A 22,578-nucleotide genomic window follows, 5' to 3' on the forward strand; every position below is an offset into this window, starting at 1 on the left:
TCACACTCTTGCAGTCAGACTAATGACCAACAATCACATGGAAAGGACTCCACCAGGTGTTGTGAATCTGTTACTACAATATAAAATAGCATGACTGCATTATTATTAAGAGACGAGTAACACATTGTGACAGCCTGTTTAAAGGTTCTTGATTGTACATGCTGCTTCTTTGTTTTTATATGCCTATAAAGTGCATTATTGTAACTAAAGAAAATGGCACATTTCACTGATTGTGGTGTAGTACAAAGGCACAGCATACTCCATTCTTTCTCCAGATAAGCCATGGCATTGATGCTAAAGTAAGAGAAACAGGTCAGTGTCCCTAAGTGTATGTATTGTGTAATGAATATAAAATAGTCAAACCTAACTACAACTTAGTATATATTGTTTTGGGGCAGTGGATTTCTCCAAATTAGCCATCTTTGCAGGGACAGGAATTTGTTATTGACATACTGCAAACTAATCTCTGCTGCTAATAAACACTGTAAAGCTGACAGCTAACAGTTCTTGAGCTTACTCTGACTCAACAACTAGCAAAAGCTTGTCATTCTAAGAAACTTCCCCAGCTTTTCCAAAACTGTATTGCTTTTGAGCAGACAGGTGTTATTTAGAAATGGTTTTCAATGTTTACTTCGAAGGCCAAGGAACTTGAATGCTAAAGATGCGACAATGAATTAGAATTAATTTTCTGAAGCAGCTGAAACTCAGTAGGAGTTTAATTACATTCAAGACTTGATTTAGCGGTACTGAGTAGCACACATTTAATCAGCATTCTTAAATACAGCCATGGCACAAATAACCTTCATTTGTCCAAAGTCTGAGGCGCTTTCATAGTTTAGTAGTTATACATTTGCCTCCCATATGAAGAGGCTGTGCTCAAATCCTGGGTAGTATTATTTAGAATTCACTGGAACATTGCAATTCGTCAAACAAGAAAATTCAAGCTGCCAGAAGTTTTGTCTAGATGTGCAAACATTAGTGTCTTGTACCTTTGGATGCTTGATGTGATTGGCTATGAAAATAATCTCTCTTAGAATACTTTGGCCACATATGAGACAACAGCAACAAATACTCAACTGCTAGTTTATTAAAAAATAACATTTAATACATATTGATACAACACTGTACAGTATAATGTGTGCGCAGGGGAACAAAGATGTCCCAGAGAAGACTGTGAGTTGGGCTGCTGGTAAGTTGAGAAGATGTGCTGGAGTTTAGTTCTTTTTTTTTTTTTTTCATGCTGCATTCATCACATGTAGAGGGACAAATGATGCGAGACAAGGCCTCCTTAGCGACTCAGCTCTGACACACTCTGGAAAGACCACTCTTTCGTTATCGTTCATCTTTTTGCACGATACGTGGATACAAGTTTCTTTTTTTGTATTTACTTCAGCTACAAGCAGAGAAAAAATTAAATTGATCATAACTGTTTAATGCTTCTCAACTGCCCCCAGTTATGAATGCAGCATTAATCCTGAGAGGAGAAACTGATGAATCTGCTGTGAAGGGATCAATCACTGTGAAGAGGAAGGACTTTAATCCATGAAAAACCAATCATAACTCTTAAGTGGAGGGAGGCCACTCCAAAAACATTTAAATGATCACTACTGTGAATGAAATCCCTGAAAAACCACACAGTTTCTGCTAATACTGCCTGGTCCTGTCATAGTGTCAATTCCTGCATCATCCAGGACTAATGCAATAGTGCATGTCGTTAAAACAAACAAAAAAAGACATCACAAAATTCCTAAATGTATAATGGGTCAGAAACAGTGGATTTTATACAGAATCTCACAAAATAGTGGTGCACTCTCCTGACAGATGTATCCTCCTTTTAATCAACATCATGAAACAAGAGTAACTTTCAGACATGCGCACAGTATCCTAATGCACCTTGGACACTTTTCTGTAGAGGTCAAACCTCACTAAAGTCAGACCTTGTAATGTGCCACTTTGTGCACAAGTCTGAAATACATCCAGTCACATTACTGGATAGATAAAAACACAAGAATGCCAAAGCGCATGCCTCTTGTGCTCTTTGACAGGTGTTCAGCTCAGCAGACATTCCTTTATGATGCCTTTTAGCTGCGTAATACAGAACAGGTAGGGACCTGTCCGAGCCTGTGTGAGAGGGTCAGGGGACGCTTCTTTCAGCAGCACCTTCATTGCAACACACAGAGAGACTCTTCTCCTGACAACAATGACAGAGAGAAATAACCCTAAAGTGTGCACATTGTTTGCACACACAGGAAAAACTGTTTGCACGACTCTTCATCTCTGCAGTGGAAGCAGTAAGTTATGTGAACACAAAAGTTTGTGTTAAAATGACATGTGCCGTAAGTTTAACAGGCTGATAAGGCAAGCATGTCTGAAAAGGGCTCATGTGAGATAGCAGCATGTAAGTATTTAATGTAACAGCACCTAATTTAAAAAAAAAAAAAAAAAAAAAAAAGAAAGTTAAGTTAGACAATAAGAAAATTGTTGGAGATAAATGTTAGATCAGACTCTTCCTTTTATATCAGCCACATCTCCAGTTTACAGGGCTTTTTGGCAACACTAATATTTTTCTTTTAAAAAAAATGCTACATTTAAAAATAAAAGTATTTTATTTTAAACGGCAGTGCTTTAGCCATGTAATACACAGGTTTTATTTACCAAACCATCACTATTAGCTCTGTTTGTTAGCTAATAAAATTAAGATGATTTTATGCATACATTGCTCTTTAGTTTAAGTCATAAAGTGAGAGATTTTAAAACTCATGTGTGACTTGGAAGTGACCGGCTGCTCATAAGCTGTGACTGTGCTGGACATTCTTGCAGATCTTGATGTGTCTCAGCTTCAAGATGTGGGTGGAAGACTTCTTCATGCTATTTATTTGACTAAAGAAAGGCTAGATATTACAGAAAGTCTAGCTAATGACGCAAATGGTGTCAAATATTTAACACTCAGTGACAAGTACAAAAAATGTGTTAAACAACAAACTAAACTGGCTAATATAAATTCTATTGATGGACTGAGGATTATTAGGTTAGAAAAAAAAAAGTTCTCCAGGATTTGCAGAATTTTTCGATCCTGAAATATTGGAAGAAACAACTCATCGTCCTAATGGCAGCAATTTGAGCTTTTTATAGAAAAGTTTCTTCAAGATTCACACAACAGATTGTATAGCAACACAGTTGCATCATTGCCCTGAGAAATATGTTCCCTCACGGCTATGGGTCTGAAGATGCCTTTTGATTTTGTCAGAGCGGCTGAAGCACTTGCCACACACAGGACAACTGTATGGCTTTTCTCCTGTGTGGATCCTCATGTGCACCTTCAAGTGAGCCATCTGTGTGAAGCCCTTTCCGCAAATCTGACAGCGGAACGGTTTTTCTCCCGTGTGGCTACGCTGGTGTTCTTGAAGTCTGCCTGAGGAGCTGCAGCATTTTCCGCATACTCCACAGCGGTAAGGTTTTTCCCGAGTGTGCACTTGCACATGCACGTGTAAGTGGCCAATGTGACTAAACGCCTCACCGCAAACTTTGCAACAGAAAGAAGACATGTGGCCTTGTAGGGGGGACTTCTGATGGGGACAGTCTACGGCGCTGGCTCCCTGGTTCCGCATGTGAGAAGCCTGTCCTCTGTTCGCTGCGTTTCCAGCACCCTTAGCACCAACCATCTGTCCGCCATTCTCCACCCCAATAATGTCAATGTTGTTCTCGTTTGAGCAGTTTGGATTGACCGGTGCAAGAGGCTGGGCGCCGTTGTTGGAGGAAGTCGAGCCTCTGTGGCCAGCTCCGCTCTCTGCCTTCACATGCCTCGGGGGACCTCGAGATCCAGGATCCCTTTCCCTGTTTTCCACACCCTGATTCTGCGGGACGTTGGATGTGTGTGGGCCATCCTGAGGATATTCATTTCCAACACGAGGAGGAGAGAACATATTCTCTGATGTGCTGCAAGAACCATGTCCCCGAAGCTGATCATCCGCTTGGTTGGCCCGCATATCTCTTTTGTCCTTGATCTGAATAGGAATGCGTTCTTCGTGCCCCATGCTGGGACTCCACTCGCGTCGCGGATGCTCACCATCCTCCTCGTCCAACAACGCCATGGATGGACGATCTGAAAAGACATTGGAAGGAAGCTGGTCAGACGAAACCACTGACTGCATTGAAGAAAATATGTTAACAGCCTGTTGATGACATTTGAAATCAAATATTAAAATCCCTTGTTCCTCAACACAAGAGCTTGAAGAAATGGTAGATGCATCTTCTTTGTTAACCTTTTTCTGTTCTTTCTTTTTAACATGAAACAGGCAAAGAGCTGAACGTGCGACACTCTTAAGTAAAACTAATAGAACAGAAATATTTCATTTTAGTTATGCCATGTTAAAAATCTGACGCGGTCACAGCTTACAGTACGAGTGACATGGTGGCATCCTAAACCTTTTGTTTTATGACCAATAATGGCAAGACTATGGCCTAAAGACATACTCAGTAAATACAGTGTATGTGTAGTCTAGCTACAAGGGTAAAGTTAAAGTGTACCATTTTAAAGATACCATTCAAAGTCTGTTGATGGTGACATGTTGGACATCCTGTCTATATAATTATTACAGATGTTTTAACTGCATATTTTGCATCAGGGTCACTGAGGTCATTGTCCCAACAACTTATTTCAATGCATTTTCCCCAGAAAACTAAAGCAAACCAGGCCTTTGTGGTGATTGCCCAACCCCACACCTCCTTTTGAAACCTGAATAACAAAAGAGTGTGCCTGTAAATTACTTTGGGTCAACTTCTTTTGTTTTAAATTATTCTATATAGATAAAGTTATGCCACATTTAGCCACTCCAATCTTAACTGTGCAGATCTGGTGAAAGTCCCACTTTCTGTCAGTGCAAAAAATTTAAAAAAAAAAATTCCCTGAGATATCTTCATATAAAGGTGAAATTTCAACCTTATGTCTGTTTCTCTTTAACATAAAGTAATGCTGCTGTAGTAAATGAAAGAAATCTCTCAGCATGACTCTTAAATTGTAAGAGATGCATATGTAATATTACAGAAAGGTTTCAAGTAGCTTGTTGCCCCAACTATGTTATAAAACAGGAGAGTTTAATTGTTAAATTTTTTTTTTTCAAATCCTTAATTGGTTTGGGAAGTTTTATTGTAGACAAAGCTATAAAACTTTCAAAAACAGATGCAGCAAAAAGTCAGACATTTATGCCGTCCTTCACATTTTCCAAAGCCATTCATTAGGCTAAACTGGAGTCTTTGCCTGGTCCATTCAGGCACCCCAGGCCTTATGTTTAACACCCCTGACTTTAAAGTGATGTATTAAAAGAAATTACAGAGGATTTAACAGGAATTTGGTAATTCAGATTAATGTGTCATGCAAACAACAGTATCTATATTTCTAATAATTAAATGGCATCTCTGCCAGCACTTTGGAACCCGAGTGAATTATGGGTGTTTGTGAATGAGGGGTTTAAGACCGGGGTAAACAAACACTGCTGACACATCACTTGTGTGGTGGTTTGTTTGCTTTTCCTTCTCCAGCATGTGTGACTGTCAGATAATGTATGCGTCTGCAAAACAAATTCGTTAGTATACACACAAGGATCCAGATACAGCTCAGTGCTAGCCCGGGTATAGGCACTAGGCTAGTAGACTAGCAGGCTGGCTAACGAACAAAGGTTGCTATCGCGCTAGCCCCTACACAACAACAGCACCAGCAGCTAACATCAACTAGCTTGTCAGCGACCAAACTGGACTTGCTTGGAAGCGGGTCGAAATTATTCTGCTGCTGCTGCTCTTCATCATTGACGTTTCTGTTTCAGTTCCTCTGCCTACCAATCCCCGCTTCCCCGCATACACTCGGCTAATAGTGCAGAAGAAGAAACCACTGCACCGTTAGCTTAGAGTGGAGCTAACCTGGCCATATTTCAATCCCAGCCTCTCGCAGCCTGCGTCTCAGATGGTCGTTCTCCCGCTCCCGGATCGCTATCTCCTCCTGGTACTCCAAAATCGTGTCCTCGACAGATTTGTAAATCTCCTGCGCAGCAAGCATGAGACGCTCAGTCAAAAAGACGTTTAAAAATTGCAGTTTGGTCATTTTTGTTTTGGGCTGCACGGAGCTCCTGCCACCAGCTAAAACGGACCAAAAAAAAAAAAGATGCTCGACCCCGTCACGTGACCCCCAACTACTTTCTTCTGCCTTCTTACCCCCAGGGATTGTCTTCCAATGATTTTTGTTTTTCGTTATATTTCCTGTGCTTTGACTTGCAGTTTTGGGGTTGTTTCATTCTTATTGTGCAGAATGTTTTCAATTTCTTTTATTCGTTTCAAATTCATTGGGCTTTTTTTTAAATGTAATTCCAACACGTATCCGTTTCTGGTGATTTAAAATTTGCACTCAGGAGCCAGCAAGAATGAGAACACACAAAAATAAGGAATACAAATAATATTTGCTGTGTTATTTATTTATTTATGTATTTATTTATTTATTTATTTATACAAAATATCACGTGTACATAAGATTTGTTGCAAGAGTTGTTGAAGCTAGGGTGAGAAGAGAGGTGATGATCAGTGAGCATTTGAGATTGTTGATGGAGAAGCACAGAGTAAGTCATAAGGAGCTGCACTGTGCCTTTGTGGATGTAAAGAGAGAATATGACAGGGTGCCAAGAGAGGAACTGTGACACTGCAGGAGAAAGTTAGAAGTGGCAGAGAAGTATGTGTGGGTGGTGCAGGAAATGTATGAGGTAGGAGTGAAAGATGGGTTCAAGTGGAGGTGGGATTGGGTCTGAGCACCTTTTTGTTTGCAGTGGTGATGGACAGGTTGACAGATGAGGTCAGACAGGAGTGTTCGTGGACTGTGATGTTTGCAGATAACACTGTGATCTATCTGGAGGTATGCTCTGGAGAGAAAAGGAATGAGCAAGACAGGGTAGAAATGTGTGAAAGAGAAGGATGATGGGTATAGGGAAGCTGATAAGAGCAAAGGTAGTGAAAGTGGGTGAGTTAGGATACCTGGAGTCAACCATCCAAAACATTGGACAGTGCACAAGAGAGGTGAAGAAGAAAATTTAATCAGGGTGGAGTAACTGAAGACAAGTGTCAGGAGAGATTTGTGACAGAAGCATAACAGCAGGAGTGACAAGGAAGGTTTATAAGTTACTAGTTAGACCTGGTATGATATACGGCTGGAAGACAGTGTCACTGACCAAAAGAGAGGAGGCTGATCTGTAGTTGGCAGAACTGAAGATGTTGGGATTTTCTGTGGGAGTGACCCGGATGAATGAATGAGATTAGAAATAAGTACATCAGAGGGAAATCTGAGGTTGAACGCTTAGGAGACGAAGTTAGAGAACAAGACTCCTGAAAACTCAGTGACTGGATTAAACACACACACACACACACACACACACACACACACACACCTTCATACATCAAGCTGCTTTTTCCCACTGTCATTGTTGCACTTTTCTATTGCACTGTTGTGTCTGCACTGTCTTGTGTCTGTATTGTTCTGTTCTGTCTGGTTTCATTGTGTTTAGTTTTGGGGGGTTTTGTTATTTTTGCACAATCGCACTTTATGTAGTCCTGTGTTGATTGTCTGTTATATGTTATATGTAGCACCATGGTCTTGGAGGAACATTGTCTCGCTACACTGTGTACTGTACCGCTGCACGTGGTTGAAATGACAGTATGCCACTTGACTTGACTTGACTTGACTTGACTACAAGCCCATTATCATCAATGGAGCTCCAGTGGAGAGGGTGCAGTCCTTCAAGTATCTTGGTGTCCACATCTCCTCAGACCTGACATGGGCTGCCCACATTCAGGTCCAGACCAAAAAGGCTAGGCAGCGCCTGTATCACCTACAACAACTGAGGAAGTTCAGGGTCTCTCCAAAGATCCTCAGGATTTTCTATACAGGCGCTGTGGAGAGCATCCTCACACAGAACATGACATCGTGGTTTGGGAACAGCTGTGTGAAGGACCAAAAAGCTCTCCAGAGAGTGAGCCGTACAGCAGAACGCTGCTGCAGGATTGCTCTCCCCCCGCTTCAGGACACCTACACTAGAGATGGCACGATACCACTTTTTTATGTCCGATACCGATACCGATATCATAAATTTGGATATCTGCCGATACCGATATGAATCCGATATAGTGTTTTTTAATCAACAAAACTGTTTTTTAAAATATCTTGCTGCATTTTGCAAGTCTGCAAGTTCATACTCAAGTTTAAAACAACAACTACACTAAAGCTATTCTGTTATACCTGTATACAAAAAAAATATTTCATAGTTCAGCAATACTGATCAATCTAATAAACTTAGACCTACACCATCCTCCCTATTCTGGTATTTTAAAGAGTACTTAGCGTAAATATTAAGCAACCTAACTAATAGGGTTCCAACTCCCAGCAACAACAAAAATAAATAAATAAAAAATAGGGAACCACCCCTCACGCTCCACCTCATGATGCTTAATCGACGTAATCAACCTTAATTTGATGCAGTGTGGAAAAAAAATGCACAGAAATCAATTATTTTTCAAGAAATATTAAATAGATTCAACATCTTTCTTCAACAAAATTGCAGACTGCACAGATGGTACCTTCCCAAAGTAAAAAGTACTATAGCTTACTAGGGTATTTATATTAGACTTAATAGTCACTATATACAGTAATTGACTTCTATTCATTTTACATCAAATTAAAACTTTGGGTGTCAGATAATTATTTATTAAAAGCTTGACATTTTAAATGAGAATAAGAAAGAAAAGTATGTCTTTGTGCACCCTTTTCCCTGTTCATGCCCTATCGGCCCCCCTGGCTAAACTTTGCTAGATCCGCCCCTGCACAGTTACCAGCCGTCAGCTACGTAGAAAAAGATCCTTGAGTAGAAAGTAATATTAAATACATTCTAACAACAGCTTATCAAGCTTAAACGTGCTTCTGTTGTTCAGCCGCTGGTTTCCTCTTTCTGGTGCAAAGTGGACCAAAAACAAACAAGAGACACGGACTCGCGACAGAAAAGCCGATCAGCTGATCATTTAAGCAGTTTCACGATTGAAGTAGCAGCCGGAGAGCGAGAGGCAGTCGCTCGTTAAGCTTAACGTGGGAATGCTTTACAAACATTCAGAGATGGACTTACACACTTGCTTTACTTCTCTCGGGGATAACTTTGTCGGAGATGAAATGCCAGGTTGCTAGCGAAGCTCCAAATGCTATCCAGACCACCGACAGGTCCCGCATGCCACAGCCGCTCTATCACGTGACGCATACTGCTCCGACTGCTAACGTTCTGAGGCGAGTTACGGCGTGTTGCAAGTTTTGTGAGGTGCTTTCGTGATATTTAATGGATCGGATTACATTTTTTATTTTTCTCCGATATCCGATCCAGTAATTTAGGTCAGTATCGGACCGATACCGATACGTAATATCGGATCGGTCCATCTCTAACCTACACCAGGAGATGCCGGACTAGAGCAGCGCAGATACTGAAGGACCCGTCCCATCCAGGCAACAAACTGTTCCAACTTCTGCAATCTGGTAGAAGGTTCCGCATCTTCCGGGCAAGGACAGAGAGACTCAAGAGGAGCTTCTATCCCCAAGCCATCCGTGCCCTAAACACACACACCCGCCCTCTCACATCATCTATAATTGACTGAGTCAGGACTCTTCCAGACACTAAACCAAGGCACAATGTACATTTCAATTCCTTTAATTTTAAATATGTTTATATTGTCTATCCTGTAAAATAGTCAGATGTCTATTCATATTAATGTACAGAATTCACCTGCTTGCTGCTACTACTGCACATTCACCCAATGTATATACTATATATATATATATATATATATATATATATATATATATATATATATATATATATATATATATGTATAATGTTTTTCCTCTACACCCCCCCCCCCCCCCCCCCCCCAAATTTTTTTTGCTCATGTCGAGGAGCGTGTCAGGCTACATTTCACTGTGTGTTATACTTGTATAACTATGCATGTGACAAATAAAGAACCTTGAACCTTGAACCTTGAAGACTGAGATATTTGACTACGTGTAGAGGGGGGAAGGTGGATACACTGGACACAAGATGTTGAATATGCAGCTGCCACAGAGGAGGAAAAAAGGAAGCCCACAGAGGAGATTCATGGACGTAATGAAGAAGGACACGGTTGGAGCTACAGAGGATGAGGCTGAGGCAGATGATCCGCTGTGGCGAAAGAAGAACAAGATTGTAACTAAACCCTCCTGACCAGCAGGTGGCGAAATCCCAACCACACGCTGAAAGAACCGGAAGTGACATGACATCAAACTTCTCCGTCTCCCACGTGTGAGAGCATTTCAGTCACATTGGTAGGTCTGCGGCTCCATCATGAAACGACCAAGTAAGTAAATAACGTTGTTACAATAATACTTCATTATGAATAAAGTGGAATAATTATACAGAGCTTTACTGGTCTGTTAATCACGCGGTTAACGAGCTAGCGGCTGTCATTGGTGGCCGGTAAACCTGTTCAGTCTGCTTTAGCGCGGCTTCCAGCTAACAACCACTAACTGTTTTATTCTTTTCTGTCGTCTTCAGAGTTAAAGAAGGCAAGCAAGCGGCTCTCATGTGCCAAACGTTATAAAATACAGAAGAAGGTAAGCGCCTTAACTTTGACACTAACTTCTAGCAGGACGTTTGAGTAAATGTTTCCCACAGGAGGCCCATGTGGACCAGACTCTTTTTTTCAAACGGATTTTTGTGTCCCCATGTAACTGAGTGACCCAGTCTTGTCGTGTATTTAGGTCCGGGAGCACAACAGAAAGCTAAGGAAAGAGGCAAAGAAGAAAGGAGTGAGCAAACGAGTGAAGAAGGATATCGGAGTGCCCAACAGTGCTCCTTTCAAAGAGGAGATCCTCAGAGAGGCAGAACAGAGGAGGCTACAGGTTAGCAGTCAAATGGCTTTTCTTGCGCACATCATCACGGGAGCATGTTGAAGGTTAATGCACAGTCCCGATCTAACCATGAAAAAGTCTGTGCTTTGATCATCATGACATTCATGTGCAGTATGTCTCTTGTGTTGGTAAAGTGTAAGAGTCTTTCAATGAATCTGTCTCATAGGTCGAGGAAGAAAAAGAAAAGAGGAGGCAAGCTAAAAAGGAGCAGCGAGCTGAGAAGAGGAAGAAAGAGAAGGAGGCTGCGAGTAAAGCAGCAGAACCCACGGCGAAGAAGGCTCGCAAGGTAAAAAGGCCATCGCTAAGACCTTATGTGTATTCAACTTTTAAGCTCTTCTCTGCTGACCTTGTCTTGTTTAAATAGGATGACAATGGAACTCAGTCAGAGAAAAAGCCTGCCCCAGACAGGAGCTCAAAACACTTCCTTTGTGCTGAATTAAACAAGGTAAAGCTACCTGCTCCCAGGTGTGGTCTAACCCTGGAGAATAATAGCTCTTAACGCTCGAGGGATCTCCTCTGTTTCAGGTAATCGATGCATCCGATGTAGTAATAGAAGTCCTCGACGCTCGTGATCCACTGGGGTGCAGGTGTCCACAGCTCGAGGAGGCTGTGCTGCAGAGAGGAGGCACCAAGAAATTACTTTTGGTTTTAAACAAAATAGGTAAATTGACTTGGGATCCTGCCTCATGTTTCACGTACAGTTTAAACCCTGATGTGTTTGCGTGAATTTCATTGGATTAAACTGGTTTTTGGCTTTGTCTGTTGCAGACCTGGTGCCAAAAGAGACCGTGGAAAGGTGGATCCAGTGTTTGCAGCAGGAGTTTCCTGCTGTGGCATTTAAAGCATCGACACAGCTGCGGGATGGAGTTGTGGTAGGTGGTGCATTTTACTCTCCACACTTTAAAAACATGAAGACTTTGCCATTCAGATTTTGCCACAACAGCCAGTAGTTCCGTAAGTTTGATTTATTTAGTTATTTTTACGCTGGATGCGTGGCACAACCCCAAGTAGATTTGTGTCTCCGCCTGGGATTGAAAAAGAGTCAATTCACCTGAGATTTTGCACAGTGAGATTTTGCTAAAATGATTTTCTTGCCATCACCCAACATCATAACTAAAAAGCGAAAGGGAGACTGATCACATCTCATGTTTGGTCAATACTGAACTGGTGACAGCTCCAACTTTCTGCTTTGAAAGCAGTCCACCGTCTGTTTAGATCACAGATGCAGTTTATTCATTTTCACGAGTTGTCTGTCATAGAGGGCTGAAATAACGAGCGTGTTTTAAAACTGTTATTCAACAGTGGCTAGTGTGAGTTCTGTGGTTACTAAGAAATGTTAGAAATTAGGGTTGTTGTTTTTTTTAATGATGTGGAGGACTGAGAAGGTTGGACAGCTTCTTCTGTGCTGTTATAACTGGTTATAGCCTCCAAGAGTAGTAAACAAACCACATGATTAATTCAGCCTGTTCTACGCAGAGCTGAGATGTGTTTGTGGATCATTTTTAAAAATCTCTATGCATGCAGACACGAGGTATCCATTTTTACAAAAGAGCAATCCTCAGCCACTTTAACTGTTCATGATATCTCTGTTTCGCTCTTCATTAGAAAGCCAAAAAGCGCAGGATAGTGGCCTCTAATGAAGTGCTGGACAGATCCAGAGGAGCAGCCTGCTTTGGAAACTGTTGTCTTGCAGAGTTGCTCATAAGCTACGCTGATAAAACGCAGAGTGAAGGTTCACTCCGAGTCGGCGTAGTCGGTAAGTTTTTCTTTTTTTTCTTTTTTTTTTTTTTTGCCATCAATGTCCTTGATGGGTGTTTCATTCACTGTCAATTGTTCAGGGTACTGAATCTTTTGCACACTTGCTTTTACCTTCAGGTTTTCCTAATGTTGGGAAGAGCAGCATCATCAACAGTATAAAGGGGTCCCTAGCATGCAATGTTGGCATCAAGAGAGGCACCACCAAGTAAGTGGCAATCTTTAAAAATCCAGTCTCTAAGTAGAACTCTTCTGTATCACTGCTTGCAATTGTTCTGTTTAGTTTGCTTTAAAAGTTGTAATTTAAGTGAATATTGGTGGTGAATACGTTTCTCTGACCCTCTCGCTTGTTTTGCATCATCATTTTTTTTTTCCTCTCTACAATTCACCAGAATGATGCAAGAGGTGCACATCGCAAAGAATGTGAAGCTAATAGACAGCCCAGGAGTTGTGGCATCGCCATCCAACCCTCCGGCCTCGATGGCTCTGAGGAGCCTGCAGGTGGAGGAAGGCGGTGAGAGTGTGCTGGAGGCTGTCAGGAATCTGCTTAAGCAGTGTGATAAGACCCAGGTACGAAGAGTTTCTCTCACAGGAGGTGTTAACATTACAAATTTGGTCGCTGCTGTAAATTACAGTTTTAATAAATTAAGGTTATTTGTTCTGATTGTTCCAGATCATGCTTCAGTATAACATCCCAGACTTCAGAAATTCTCTGGAGTTTCTGACCCTTTTCGCCAAAAAGCGTGGTTATTTGCAGAAGGGCGGCGTTCCCAACACAGAGCAGGCGGCCACCACGTTTCTTGCAGATTGGACAGGGTGAGTGTGCGCACTTTTATACTGTCTTGGGAAGGTGGGCAGCTGCAGTGCATGACTGGAAATGAGGACAAAATGCACTTCTGGAGTTCATCATGAAGACTTCTAATCCAACTCTGATCCAGATACTGTGCTGTACTGAGCTGTAAATATGCTGCTTGGCAAACTGCTTAGTGCTTTTGAATTAAAAAAAAATCCTGCTCTCTGGCTTGATGTCTCCTCAGAGCCAAACTGAGCTACCACTGTAAGGCACCAGAAAACCACAGCCTTCCTGCCTACCTGTCTGATGCCGTGGTCACTGAGATGCAGAATGGCTGGAATCTAAACAAAATAAAAACGGGAAACAAGGAAACTCTGAAAGGTATTAATGTGAAATTTTGTGAAGTTTTTTTTTTTTTGGGGGGGGGGGGGGGGGGGGGGGTGAGTGTCATTGTGTAATGTAAGGCAGACACAGTACACTATTACAGAGGTAAATGGTTCCCGGCCACTTTATTAGTTACACCTGGTTAGTTACTGGGTTAGAGCCCCTGTTGCCTTCAGAAGTGCCTTAATTACTTGTGGCATAGATTCAGTGAAGTGCTGGAAATATTCCTCTGGTTTTGGTCGATACTGAAATCCCAAAAGATTTCAGAGGAAGCAGGTTTCAGCTGATTTTTGAGTTTTGTGACATGGTCCGTTATACTGCTGGAAAAGGACATTGTCAGCAACATTAAACATAATAAATAATAAGCAAATGATGCTCAAATGGTTTTAAGAGGTCCAAAATGTGAAATGGACCAATCCATCTGACACAACTATCATGCACATTTAGAGTCATAAAATCACCTTCCTTTCCCATCTGATGCTTGTTTTGAAATTCAGGGATTGGTTGATAGAGGTCTAGAAATAAAAGTTGAGAGTGCAGGAAGTAGTTACGGTTAATATTAATGTTCTATTCGTGTGAGGTGTAAAGAATTGCAGTTTGGCCTTTTCAGGTCAGCACTTGTGAATGTATTACAGTGTTTTCATTTTTTAATCTTGTTGAAAACATTCCCTTTTGCAGCTGTTAGATTTCCAAACCAGGCCAGCAGTATAGGATTCACCTCTAAAGGGCCGACTTCAGGTTTGCTGAGTGTCGCCGACATCCCTGAAGGAAAGCCTGGAGCTGCAGCCACAGAAGAAGAAGCAGAGCAGAACGAAGAAAGCAGCGAGGTAATTACAGATGGGAAACCTGTCAAACAATAGAGCTGCTTAAAATGTTAATGATGGTCCACTCTTCTGGAAATGAGGACAAAAATGCAAGTCTTGAATTGTTCATGAAGACTTCTAATCCAACTCTGATCCTGATGACTGGAACCCTTTTTTTTCTCTTAATAAAACACACTGTATATTTTTGAGCTTGTTGAGTTTAAATAACTGAACCATCCGCTCTTCTTACAGACTGAAACCACGGAGGACTCGAATAAAAAGGAGAAAGCTGAGAAACTACAGAAAAAGACAATCAAAAGTAAATGTTTTGAAAAAGATTGCTTTCATTTGTCACTAGAATATTGGTCCCATCAAGGCAGCTACTTAACATCTCCTGCTTTCTCGTTGCAGGAAAAAAAGGAAACGTGCGTTTTCAGTCTGTCCCCATTGACATCAGCCTCTCAACAGCTATCACAGACGACGCCTATGACTTCAACACTGATTTTAAATGATTGAGCGGGTGCCTGCAGCCTGGTGGACATTCAGACTTTGGATTCAGCAGAATGCATGAAAATGATGATATACAGTCACTTGGGTGCCTTCACTTGTCCTGCTAGTGGACTGATTTCAGAGTACAGCTGGGTTGAACCCAGCTTACTGTGGGATTAATCTGAAAGTTTTCAACTGATAAATCAGTCGGTTTGTTTTTCTTGGAATGACCACCAACCAAGAGATGGACTTTATTGCATAGCATGCATCTGTATATATCTGATTCTTTACAAGATCTTTGTAATATCTTGTATTGCAGTGTAAATAGACATCGTACTACCAAGGTAATAAACCTGAAAAGAAACAATCTGTTGCCTTCTGCTGTGTGGAGTTTTCTGTTTTTTTAGATCAGTACATTTCAATATGAAAACCCTCTTTAATTCAGTTTTATTTATATCTACAGAGCCTACAGTAATACCAGAGAAAACCTGAACAATCGGACAACCCCCTATGAGCAAACATTTGGTGATAAAAACTAACTTTTCTAAACTCCCTTTTAACAGGATGAACCCTCCAGAACCAGGTTCAGGGAGGGACATCCATCTGACACAACCCACTGGGAAACATCTTAGCCTAATTTTAAAGGTATTAACTACAGTGTCTTTGTTTTGTTATTGTCCATCCCTATTAGGAAAATGAGAGCTAGCACATGTAGAGGTGACCAAAGATACCAGCATCTTCACTGTACACAACAAAAGCAACGGTATGATCACAAAAGACTGGACTTTCCAAATATTTATCAACTTTCTGCAAATCCCTCAGACATGTTTGAAAAGTGTAGCAATTTCTGATTCATGAATGGCGACTGCTATTTTTGGGAAATCAAATCAAATTCTGGATTTAAGCCTGATATTTGGCACACTGTCACAAAAGGTACCGAATTCTGAAGAAGATGCAATTGTAAAAAGATTTAGCAGATATTGGACAAAAAAAGAATCACGAGAGTTTAATAAACATGTAACCTTTATTTGATATACAAAAAAAAAGACATTTACACCAGTAAGGGAACTTTAAACAGGTAGTAGGAAAATGCTGATAATGAAGCACTAAAGTAGGAGATGTTCGTGCAAAGCTGTTCTGTTCCTGCAGAGGTGCAGTGATCTTAGTGGTTTGTGGAAAAAAAAAAAAAAAGAAAACCGTTTTTTTTGTTTTTTTTTTTGTTAAATATGAAAGCGGGACAGGTAGTGTTTATTATGGTAAAGTAACATGCACCATTAGTTTGACTGCAGTTAACCTGTAGAGGATTTATACAAGACTTAAAAATATAGTTTTCCACAGGAAGTACTGCACTGAGGTACTGACATGAGGAATTTGCATGGCTAATGATTATAATTCAAACTTAGCTGATCAGAAAGAAGCAGGAATAAGCTGTGGCTGTGACTCACTCTAACGACAGCTCAGATAATTGAGTCATTTAATATGCACATTAAGTAAATAAATCCTTATTTAGCTGCTAAACACACATACTTAAAAGCCATTTACTTTGACAAGGATGGTTTATGCTCAGCTGAGTGGGAGTAAAACAGTATTTGAAATGGTCTACTTTTAGTTTAACAAAATATTTCTAAAAAAATGCAATTCGAAGCTATCAACAATATACTCTGGATATAGAAAAAAAAAATCTCTGTTCATTGGAAGATGAGAATAGGCAGGTCCACATTCGGAGGACGATGGAACTAAAACACATGACATTTGCATAGTTCCTGAGATATGAAGAAGTTTTCCTGCTGCTACGAACCCGATCTGAAGGTTCAAGGAGCCCATTTTTCAGTCTAGCTGTCCCCCGTGTGTCTTCGCACAGGGTGAAATTTTCCTGTGGGGTCGGGAATGAACCACTTGTCCCACACATCAGTAAAGGAGGATCCTCGCCCCCAGGGCTTATAGTGTCCGTTCCAATGCAGGAGTTTGGCAGCTTTCACAAACTGGGAAGAATAGCGGCTTCCAGCACCTGTTACACCTGAAAAATGAACAGAATTGTTTCTTTTATTTAGCATATTTAACACTGAAAGCACAAAATATAATCCGTTATTGTATGAAGAGAAACATATTTTTTTTATCACCAAAACAGGACCATCCTGTATGATCATCAAACATGTGATCTGAATACTTTTATCTTTCACAGAGTTTTTGCACAATTAAAAGTCACTTAATGACATCAAAAGGCTGCTGTAGGACTAGTCTGACACTGACAATTTGCCTCTTTGCAGAGACATTTGACCACACTGGCATGTATTAGTTAGAAGTGAAGACAAGGCTAGGAGGTGGCTGTTTTAAGTCAGTTACAGCAAAATGCTCAGACTAATGAACAGCCTGCCATATATCTATCTGGATTGTTTTGGTGTGATTTCCACCATTTTAAAAATATTAGATGTAGAAATCGCTGCCTTTTTCTTGAACATAATGGAAGTATCTTATTATGTGGTGGTGAACATGGAAAAACAAAACTAAATTCATGCTTTCTTCTGAAGAGCGAAACAGTTGATGGGTGAAGTCAGATAAAAGAGTAAAAGAATAGTTCTTACATTTAAGTGATCACAATATTTTTTGTTCTTTTAAGAAAGCATGTCGTAATTTGTGAAGAGACGCGTCGCTACTGACTTTCATTACGGCACTGTAAGCTCCACAAGGTGCCATTTAGATCCATTATATTCTAAAGAAGGCAGAGAAATCTACAACTTGGCACCATGAAAAAAAATTACCTATTTAAATGATTTACCCCCAAGTAATTTACATAGTATTCATCTGGCCTTATAGACCACATAAATAATTAGATTCTGAGGCTAAATGTGTCTTTAAAAGCTTGTCAAGCAGCCTGGTCTTGTGGATGTATCTGATATCTCCACGTTGGACTTGTTCTTGAATCAGCAGCATTAACGTTTGTCAAAGTTCAACGCTGCAAGTGAACAAGAACACTGTTGTGATGTCATAGTTTTTTAACATGGAAAAAAATAAACCTGCTGATGTCCACTCAGGAAAAAAAGTTTTTTAAAAAACGTTTGGAGTTAGATTTGAGGGTTAGAACGTGAACATGGTTAAGGTTAGGGTAACGAGCTATACAGGGAGTGCAGAATTATTAGGCAAATGAGTATTTTGTTCACATCATCCTCTTCATGCATGTTGTCTTACTCCAAGCTGTATAGGCTCGAAAGCCTACTACCAATTAAGCATATTAGGTGATGTGCATCGCTGTAATGAGAAGGGGTGTGGTCTAATGACATCAACACCCTATATCAGGTGTGCATAATTATTAGGCAACGTCCTTTCCTTTGGCAAAATGGGTCAAAAGAAGGACTTGACAGGCTCAGAAAAGTCAAAAATAGTGAGATATCTTGCAGAGGGATGCAGCAGTCTCAAGATTGCAAAGCTTCTGAAGCGTGATCATCGACCAATCAAGCGTTTCATTCAAAATAGTCAACAGGGTTGCAAGAAGCGTGTGGAAAAACCAAGGCGCAAAATAACTGCCCATGAACTGAGAAAAGTCAAGCGTGCAATTTTTAAAATTAGAAATCAGCCAGAACTTACCAAGGTGTCTCACGTGCCACATGGGGTCAATGCTAGAGTGGCGTTTGTAAAAAACAATGAGGAGTGGAGGAGTGGTAACGCTATCTGCGAGGGTTTTACCGTATAGATCCTCCCTGAGAAAAGGAAAACATCACGGTTTTAAAACAAAGAAAGAGATTCACTGGATTAAATTTCAAGGTACATGTACAATGACAACAAAGGTCTATTCTATTCTAAATTCATGTTTTGTAACTAACAGTAGGATTTTTTTCCTTTGTTTGAAGTCCATTCATTATTGCGCCAGTCTGAGTCACTTACTGTGTGTTGAGCTCCATCCAGTGCTCCAGCTGCTGGGTGATGTTTTGGTTCTTCCATTCAGTCAAGTTGGCAATGAAGACCCCGGGATTGAAAGAGCAAGTGTTGGCTCTCATCCCCAGCTTCTTGATAGCTTCTTTCTTGAAATCCAAGAAGCCAATGTAATTATTCTGTTAACAGAGATTTGTCATCTAATTAAGCATTACAGTGTATGATATTCTTAACTTTTTGTTTTACTCTGAAAAGCTCTTGTGGGTCATGCCCACCTGATTTCCCGCACCACGAACAATGCCTTTGGCAGATGCCGAGTCACAGTCATCAGAGAAGGCTGCGGCATGTCCTGGTTTGAGGTTGGTTTCATAGAGCTCCTGAATGTCACCTGAGAGCCAACAGAAAAGAATTTACTGATCTAAAAAAAAAAAAAAAAAAGGGGGGCCTCATTTCATAACCAAATCTCTTCATTTCTGGAGACTTCTCACCTTGTACAATGACATCATCGTCCAAATAGATAGCTTTCTCTGCTTCGGGAATGTAAGCAGGAAGATAAAACCTGGCAAAGGTCAGCTGAAAAAAAATACAGTTAAAACAAGTTTTAGCTAGTGGGGAAGGCATGCAAACAACATGTGTATGCCTGTAGTTGTCTTACTAGTTTTGCAGCCTCCGGGGTCTGAGGATCCTTAGATATCTTCCCATTAAGTAACTCAGGCTTAAAAATTACTATCTTATATTTGACACTGTTTAGTCTAGTATTACTCAGCCATGCTCTGTAAAATAAAGAAAAGGACAGGTCAAATATGACCAAGTTCACAAACTCCCACCTTTCCGCACCTAAGGAGAGAGACGTGCTGAAATATCTTACTTTAAGTGAGCGACGGTTTCATTCAAGGTCACGATGTTGAAGACAACATTGGCTTTGCTGTTCCTGTACACACTGTTCATGGCAGCAACAACAGCACCAAGTCTGTCCTCAGCAGCGGTGATGAGAACAGGAATCTCCTCACCCGTCCTTGCCGAATTCAAGTCTGGAGACAGTTCAGACTCAAAGGGAAGAATCAGCCCTTCATCTGCACATAAAGGCACATTTAAAAATGCATTACATCAACTTTTTGTATGGCTTTACTTAAATTCACCTAACTGCTCCACGCAAGAGTGTGTGCCCCACACTACAGTGAAGACTCGAACACAGAGATAATGACCATACCTGGCTTTTCTGTGTGCAAAAAGTCACTGAGATTGAGGAGATTTCGCTGGACTATGATGAGGAAGGCAACAGCCAGCAGCACAAGAATGATCACGTTAACTGAAAGACACAGTAAGTATATAGTCCTCTCATTATTACTCTGCAAGTTTTCTATTTCTGCTTTTCACACACTCTGCAGAACTAGTTACAGCTAAGCTGCAAATGATTCAAACTGACCTACCTCTCCTCAGTCCCATAGTAATGATCTCATCCGTCCCTCCAGCACGTGAAAGGAAAAGAAAACAAACCAAATAATAAAAAGGTTAAAACATAAACATCAGAGGTGGTTTGCGCGCAGAAGGCGCAGGATCATCTGGCAGTTAATGAGGACTGCTGCTGTACCGCTGCGTGGCAGAAACCTCATAAACACGAGAAACCACCCGCAAACTAGCGGACATTAGCGTTGGCTTTTAGTACGTTAAAACAAACAAAAGTTTTGCAATTTTTGCAGAGTTTTAAGAAGAATTCACTTTGAAACCAAACTGCCAACTCAACATCATCAAATCCGCCCCATCCACACGCCTTCGCGTAGTAAGAGGTGTCTCTGATGTGCCTGACTGAAAAAACTACATCTTGTCGCGTTTTACTAACACAAACGTGTCATAAGCTACGTTTATATATATATATATATATATATATATATATATATATATATATATATATATATATATAACTAAAATAATGGAGCCACATATTTTGACTGGCACTTGTGTGGCCAATCATACTAAACCCAAATTTGACTGTACCACGTACGGCTTCGTCCAATCCGTATGCGTTGTAGATCTTTGCGCTTGCGCGGTTTCCTCCGCTGTAATTGGGTCCTTTTCGTTTTCAGACGTATCTTTTTGAAACCGGAAATTCAGTTCCTTCGATTTGTTCTCGCTAATTCTTTCAATTTTATGGTAGCTTATTTCATTTGGAAACATGCTGCCTATATTCAAGTCTATCCCCACGCATATGGTAAGCGGTAATTGGGTTATTTGATCAGAAACTGCACGGTCAGGCTCGCACTGACTTTCGTGCATGCTGTGCTATTGAGCTAAAGTTAACCTGTCTAACGGTAGCTGGCCGATGTGTCTGTGGCTACGCAGGTAACAGCTGTTATATGATTTATCCCCTAAACCTAAAATCGTGAAGAAGATCATTCTTCCTAATTAAGAAGATTTAAAAGATAGGTTTACCATATGACTCAGCAGCTATTAGTTGGTTATTGATATTGCAAATGCATTGTCTTACCTAAAGAAGCTTGATGTGTGTGCTCGGACCCATAAGACAAACTCATTACTACACTGCAACCTTCAGTCAGGAATTGAAGGGTCTTGGTGTTATATTCATCTGCACACTTTACACTGAGAAAAAGCTGTTTTAATGACGACATTGGTACTTGTTTCTGTTATTGCTTGTGTGTGTGTGTGTGTGTGGGGGGGGGGGGGGGGGGGTTAAGTAGCATAGGAGGGCTTAAGCAATCATGGTGTACATCCTTTTCACGTATAATAATAAGAGATTCATTGACACACACTCCTCCCTCCCCAAACAACTGTTTTCCAGGATTATAAAGGTCAGAAGCTGGCAGAACAGATTTTCCAGGGAATAATACTCATCTCAGCGGTAACTAACCAAAATTTCACACAATCTTTTTTTTAATTTTTACTTGAAGTTAGATTTTAAGATATTTGTGTAATTGTTGCAGGCGATTGGATTTGTGTACGGTCTGATCATTGAACAGTTCGGGTGGACAGTGTACATTGTCTTGGCTGGTTTTGCTGTCTCCTGTGTGGTAAGTTTGCCATGATAGATACATTGTGCACCTGTTACATGTTTCTGTCCTTGCTCTCCTTTCAGCCTGAGAGGAAAACATGTCAGAATTAGACACATTGTTGTTTTCGCTTGTTTTTTCACACCTGTCCAGCCCTTTAACAACATCCATCATAACTTAATTTTGGGTCTGTTCTTTGCTTTAGTTGACCTTGCCTCCATGGCCTATGTTCAGAAGGAATCCTCTGTCCTGGCAGCCGGCTTTACCAGAGAGCACTGCAGAGCCCAGCCAAAAACCTCAGGAAAGCACCAAAAAGAAGAAGCACAAATAACTCGCAGGCACCCCGTATCTGCCTGTTAATACATCTTTTTATATTGGATGTTGTACTGAAGTCTTGCAATTCACATTTGAAGCATTTAGTAAGAACCCTTTGTTACAGTGTTACCCAGCAATGAAACCTGTGTTTCACATAATAAACACCTGATACAGTCCATGTTTTTTTTTAAAATTATGTTTATGTTTGGGAATGCT

At 40.7% G+C, this 22,578-nt stretch overlaps 4 protein-coding genes and 1 non-coding gene across 5 annotated transcripts; 3 read left to right on the forward strand and 2 right to left on the reverse strand.

The window, feature by feature from the left end:
* Positions 1-1,069: 1,069 nt before the first annotated feature.
* LOC146574043 (uncharacterized) lies at positions 1,070-6,161 on the reverse strand. Its single transcript, XM_085273607.1, has 2 exons — positions 5,914-6,161; positions 1,070-4,102 (listed from the first exon to the last, which is right to left on the reverse strand). The coding sequence occupies exons 1-2, from the start codon at positions 6,092-6,094 to the stop codon at positions 3,183-3,185; spliced, it is 1,101 nt and encodes a 366-aa protein (XP_085129733.1). The 5' UTR covers positions 6,095-6,161; the 3' UTR covers positions 1,070-3,182.
* A 4,087-nt stretch (positions 6,162-10,248) lies between these two features.
* Positions 10,249-15,544, forward strand: gnl3 (G protein nucleolar 3). Its single transcript, XM_085273608.1, has 15 exons — positions 10,249-10,398; positions 10,596-10,654; positions 10,802-10,942; positions 11,118-11,237; positions 11,316-11,396; positions 11,477-11,612; positions 11,720-11,823; positions 12,557-12,707; positions 12,827-12,914; positions 13,099-13,276; positions 13,380-13,522; positions 13,744-13,880; positions 14,562-14,710; positions 14,939-15,005; positions 15,098-15,544. The coding sequence occupies exons 1-15, from the start codon at positions 10,386-10,388 to the stop codon at positions 15,196-15,198; spliced, it is 1,668 nt and encodes a 555-aa protein (XP_085129734.1). The 5' UTR covers positions 10,249-10,385; the 3' UTR covers positions 15,199-15,544.
* LOC146574045 (small nucleolar RNA SNORA47) lies at positions 12,322-12,454 on the forward strand. Its single transcript, XR_014892597.1, has one exon. It is a non-coding gene; the product is annotated as a small nucleolar RNA SNORA47 (small nucleolar RNA).
* Positions 15,545-16,180: 636 nt separating the features above from the next.
* glt8d1 (glycosyltransferase 8 domain containing 1) lies at positions 16,181-20,823 on the reverse strand. The gene is made up of 9 exons (XM_085273615.1): positions 20,473-20,823; positions 20,253-20,351; positions 19,911-20,115; positions 19,698-19,815; positions 19,531-19,615; positions 19,318-19,430; positions 19,055-19,221; positions 18,758-18,870; positions 16,181-17,192 (listed from the first exon to the last, which is right to left on the reverse strand). Exons 1-9 carry the CDS (start codon positions 20,486-20,488, stop codon positions 17,008-17,010), a joined length of 1,101 nt encoding a protein of 366 aa, XP_085129741.1. The 5' UTR covers positions 20,489-20,823; the 3' UTR covers positions 16,181-17,007.
* A 270-nt stretch (positions 20,824-21,093) lies between these two features.
* Positions 21,094-22,538, forward strand: spcs1 (signal peptidase complex subunit 1). Its single transcript, XM_085273616.1, has 4 exons — positions 21,094-21,251; positions 21,840-21,899; positions 21,982-22,068; positions 22,253-22,538. Exons 1-4 carry the CDS (start codon positions 21,216-21,218, stop codon positions 22,376-22,378), a joined length of 309 nt encoding a protein of 102 aa, XP_085129742.1. The 5' UTR covers positions 21,094-21,215; the 3' UTR covers positions 22,379-22,538.
* Positions 22,539-22,578: the final 40 nt, after the last annotated feature.

This window comes from Mchenga conophoros, linkage group LG5 (genome assembly GCF_057382185.1).
Source record: "Mchenga conophoros isolate Kocher_MC1m ecotype Shallow Benthic linkage group LG5, M_conophoros_male_GT1.1, whole genome shotgun sequence".
NCBI lineage: Eukaryota > Metazoa > Chordata > Actinopteri > Cichliformes > Cichlidae > Mchenga > Mchenga conophoros.

Excerpts from the sequence above, each read along its gene's own strand:
- gnl3 (XM_085273608.1), top strand. Across the intron at positions 11,238-11,315 it reads CGGCGAAGAAGGCTCGCAAG|GATGACAATGGAACTCAGTC; the intron begins GTAAAAAGGCCA and ends TTGTTTAAATAG. Across the intron at positions 11,397-11,476 it reads TTTGTGCTGAATTAAACAAG|GTAATCGATGCATCCGATGT; the intron begins GTAAAGCTACCT and ends CCTCTGTTTCAG.
- LOC146574043 (XM_085273607.1), bottom strand. The coding sequence starts at position 6,094 with ATGACCAAACTGCAATTTTTAAACGTCTTTTTGACTGAGCGTCTCATG. Across the intron at positions 4,103-5,913 it reads TGGGATTGAAATATGGCCAG|ATCGTCCATCCATGGCGTTG; the intron begins GTTAGCTCCACT and ends ATGTCTTTTCAG.
- glt8d1 (XM_085273615.1), bottom strand. Across the intron at positions 19,616-19,697 it reads CCCCGGAGGCTGCAAAACTA|CTGACCTTTGCCAGGTTTTA; the intron begins GTAAGACAACTA and ends ATTTTTTTTCAG. Across the intron at positions 19,222-19,317 it reads TTCGTGGTGCGGGAAATCAG|AATAATTACATTGGCTTCTT; the intron begins GTGGGCATGACC and ends CTCTGTTAACAG.
- spcs1 (XM_085273616.1), top strand. The coding sequence starts at position 21,216 with ATGCTGCCTATATTCAAGTCTATCCCCACGCATATG. Across the intron at positions 21,252-21,839 it reads AGTCTATCCCCACGCATATG|GATTATAAAGGTCAGAAGCT; the intron begins GTAAGCGGTAAT and ends ACTGTTTTCCAG. Across the intron at positions 21,900-21,981 it reads GAATAATACTCATCTCAGCG|GCGATTGGATTTGTGTACGG; the intron begins GTAACTAACCAA and ends TAATTGTTGCAG.